Raw genomic sequence first — 3784 nt, 5'->3', positions numbered from 1 at the left:
TTGTACATAGAAAACTTGTCTGGCTTGTGCTGCCATAATGAAAGGTTCGTCTATATATGCCACCTTACTAAGGTCTACCAAAGTAAATCCCAATGGATCTTGAAACACACCCATTGTCCCGTTCACCCACTGACACTTAAAAACAGGCACTCTAAATGATGTATAATCAACCTCCCAAATTTCTTGAATGACACCAAAGTAAGACATGGATGCTCGAATGGGGTTGTTATCTGATGTACTGGAAAAGTGCTCCGAATCAGCATCAACACAGACCCCACTGTTTTGTACCGAATTTTTATCATCTTGGGACTTTGTGTAGAATGAATAATTGTTAATGTCATACCCCTTCCATGTAGGGACATTCAAATTTGGGCCAATGGCTAACAATGTCAGTCGTCTGGAAACACTTTTATCAGCAAGTATTGTTTGTCTAAACCAATTTATGAAAGTTTTGTTGTGCTCTTGCAATACCCTCATCATGTTCATTTTGGGGTGACTATCTCTAACATGCTTTTTGTGAGCCTCTATGTACGGAAACACCTATGTTGTGTTGTTTAATATATACAAATGTGCTTGTGACACGTCATGTCTAGTCATTGTCACAACATTGTATCCACGAGTACCCTTGCCGGCTATTGGCTGGTCATGCCGGGATGCAGGAACACCGACAGGTTTCAATGAGTCAATGTACTGTGAGGCAAACTCAATGCATTCTTCAGCAACGTATCTTTCCACTATTGAGGCCTCTGGTCGATGTCGATTCTTCGTATAACCCTTTAAGACCTTCATGTACCGCTCAACTGGATACATCCATCTAAAATACGTAGGACCACAACACCTTATTTCCTTTACCAGATGAACAACTAAGTGTACCATAATGTCAAAAAATGAAGGAGGGAAAAACATCTCCATTTGACAAAGGACAACGACAACCTCATCTTCCAAAGCATCCAACTGTTTTGGGTCAATGACCTTGGCACATATAGCATTAAAAATGAAACACAAGCGACTGATTGCAACACGGACCTTCTCAGGCAATGTTCCGCGGATTGCAACAAGCAAAAGTTGTTGCATTAACACATGACAATCATGTGATTTCAAGCCAACCAACTTAAGCTCATTCACAGACACAAGACTCTTGATGTTTGAAGAGTAGCCTTGTGGGACTTTGATATTACGCAAGCATTCACAAAAACTTCTCTTTTCAGCTGTTGACATTGTGTAACAGGCTGGGGGCAGATATGTCCTGTTACCTTTTGAGATAGGATGCAACACTTGACGTATACCCATGTCAACCAAGTCTTGACGACACTTGAAACCATCCTTTGTCTTGCCTTTAATGTTTAGGAGGGTCCCAATTAAAGAATCACAAACATTTTTCTCGACATGCATGACGTCTATACAATGCCTAACATGATGATCGGACCAGTACGGAAGATCAAAGAAAATAGACTTCTTTTTCCAAATGTTTGAAGTGGATGATGGTTTTTTTTGGGACTTGCCGAACATATTTACGACATCCTTGACCCGCTGATATACTTCATCGCCAGTTAATGGATTTGGCGCGGTTTCATGTTCTTGACTTCCATCGAATGCCTTCTTCAATCGTCGATACGGATGATACTGTTTGAGAAATCTTCGATGCCTAGTATACACAGTCTTCTTTCCATGTTTAAGTTGGCGGAAACTAGTATTCTGCTCACATATAGGACATGCGTGATGTCCTTTGACACTATATCCACTTAAATTTCCGTAGGCTGGAAAGTCATTGATGGTACAAAAAACCATTGCACGCAACTTGAAAGCATGCTGCAAATTTGCGTCCCATACATCAACCCCTTCATCCCACAATTTCCGCAAATCGTCAATTAACGGTCTTAGATATACGTCAATATCATTACCTGGTTGTCTTGGACCAGCTATCATCATACTCAGCATAACATACTTTCGCTTCATGCACAACCACGGAGGGAGATTATAAATGAACAGCAAAATGGGCCACGAGCTATGGTTAGTAGTTAAGGTTCCAAATGGGTTCATTCCGTCCGTTGCAAGACCAAGCCTTAAATTTCTAGGCTCGGCCCTAAATTCAGGATACAGACGATCAATTGCCTTCCATTGTGGGCTATCTGCAGGATGTCGCATCAATCCATCTGATTTTCTGGTATTTGCATGCCATATAAGGTTCTTTGCATCTTCCCCATTAGCAAACAACCGCTTAAACCTTGGTATTATTGGGAGATACCAACACACCTTTGCTGGACGGCGGTCGACGTTTGAGACTAGTACAGTAGAATCTCCGTTGGTCGGTCTGTACCGAGAAACCCCACACACAGGGCAGTAATCTAGTTCAGCAAAATCATCTATGTACAAAATGCAGTCATTACAACATGCATGAATTTTTTCGTACTGCATCCCAACTGGACATAAAATCTTCTTTGCTTGGTAGTGATTCTTTGGCAAGACGTTATCAGGAGGAAGCATGTTTGTCAACAACATCAGCAACTCACTAAAACTCTTGTCACTCCACCCAAATCGAGCCTTCAAGTTAACCAGAGCTAACACAGCTGACAATTTTGTGAAAGATATGCAGCCGGAATACAAAGGCATTTTTGAATCAACTTCTATGTTGTCATACAACGCTGCATGTGCCTCTTCAAGCCCCTCTTGCCCAAGATCGCGAATCATTTCTTCTATAGGATTTCCGTTGTCTGCAGTAACATCGTCAGCCTGTGACATGTCAGCTGTATCGAGGGATTCCCCATGCCATATCCACTTTGTGTAGCTACGAATTATTCCCTCACAAATAAGATGAGTTCTTATGTCATCAATTGTTTGGCGCCTCCCATTTCCACACTTCACACATGGACAAAAAAATTTTCCCCACATAGGTTGCGCTTTACTTTGAGCAAACAGCAAAAACTCTTCAACACCATTCTCGTACTCTTCAGTTATACGTGATGCGTTCATCCAACTTCGATCCATGTTACAGCTTCGATGTCAAACGTTAGTGGCTTAGGGGTTACTTGACATGCATCACAAGCATAGAGCACCAATTGCAGTAGAAAACACACCAGAACTGCACCTTTTGTACAAAACGCTGCAGTGGAAAACACATTAGCAATTGCAGTTAGTTGGACCAGCAATGCTAACAAGAAAAATGGTGCATGGCTGTTTCAAGGGATTCGGCATTTTTCAGTTTGTTGTCCTCTATTACCAATGCTTATAAGAAAAAATCAAGAAAAACTGCACAAACGACAACATCGAAATTTAATGACGAAAGTGGTGCAATTGAAATTCAACATCATTTTTTAAACATTTATAAAATCAAATCAGCTGAATTTGGGAAAAATAATCTATGTCAAAGTAGCTGATTTCTGGTGGTAGAAGAAATTTCACTTCCCAATGGTGGCAGGATTTAAAGAGTATCTTTCAGCAGCAACACAATAACTGCTTTAATGATAATTTAAAGTGGAGGGTGGGTACGGGGTCCAATATTAGTTTGCGGAACGATTTATGGCTGCAGGACAACTGTAATATCCAAGGAAAGTATCCCCAATTATATGTAATAAGTAAACAGCAGAATTCTCTAATTAATTCTATGGGAGAATTTGTGGACGGCAGATGGGAATGGAAGTTATCTTGGAGAAGGGACTTTTTTGACTATGAAATACAAATGGCAGCTGACTTTGTAGAGGAGATTCATTCTGGTCACATACATCTTATTTGCAACTGTACAATGACAAGGAGACTTTGGTGGGTGCCTTTGAGATGGGTTAATAGA

At 40.8% G+C, this 3784-nt stretch overlaps 1 protein-coding gene across 1 annotated transcript; it reads right to left on the bottom strand.

Moving 5' to 3' along the window:
• Positions 1-540: 540 nt before the first annotated feature.
• LOC100783610 (uncharacterized) lies at positions 541-2985 on the bottom strand. The gene has a single exon (XM_006575918.2). It carries the CDS (start codon positions 2983-2985, stop codon positions 541-543), a length of 2445 nt encoding a protein of 814 aa, XP_006575981.2.
• Between the last annotated feature and the right edge of the window lie 799 nt (positions 2986-3784).

The sequence above is a fragment of the Glycine max genome, chromosome 2, assembly GCF_000004515.6.
Source record: "Glycine max cultivar Williams 82 chromosome 2, Glycine_max_v4.0, whole genome shotgun sequence".
Lineage (NCBI taxonomy): Eukaryota > Viridiplantae > Streptophyta > Magnoliopsida > Fabales > Fabaceae > Glycine > Glycine max.
The sequence above is the reverse complement of the archived record's forward strand: the minus strand, read 5'-3'. Positions and strand labels throughout refer to the sequence as shown.

What these genes read in the sequence shown, in the direction of transcription:
- LOC100783610 (XM_006575918.2), bottom strand. Translation starts at nt 2,985, where the DNA reads ATGGATCGAAGTTGGATGAACGCATCACGTATAACTGAAGAGTACGAG.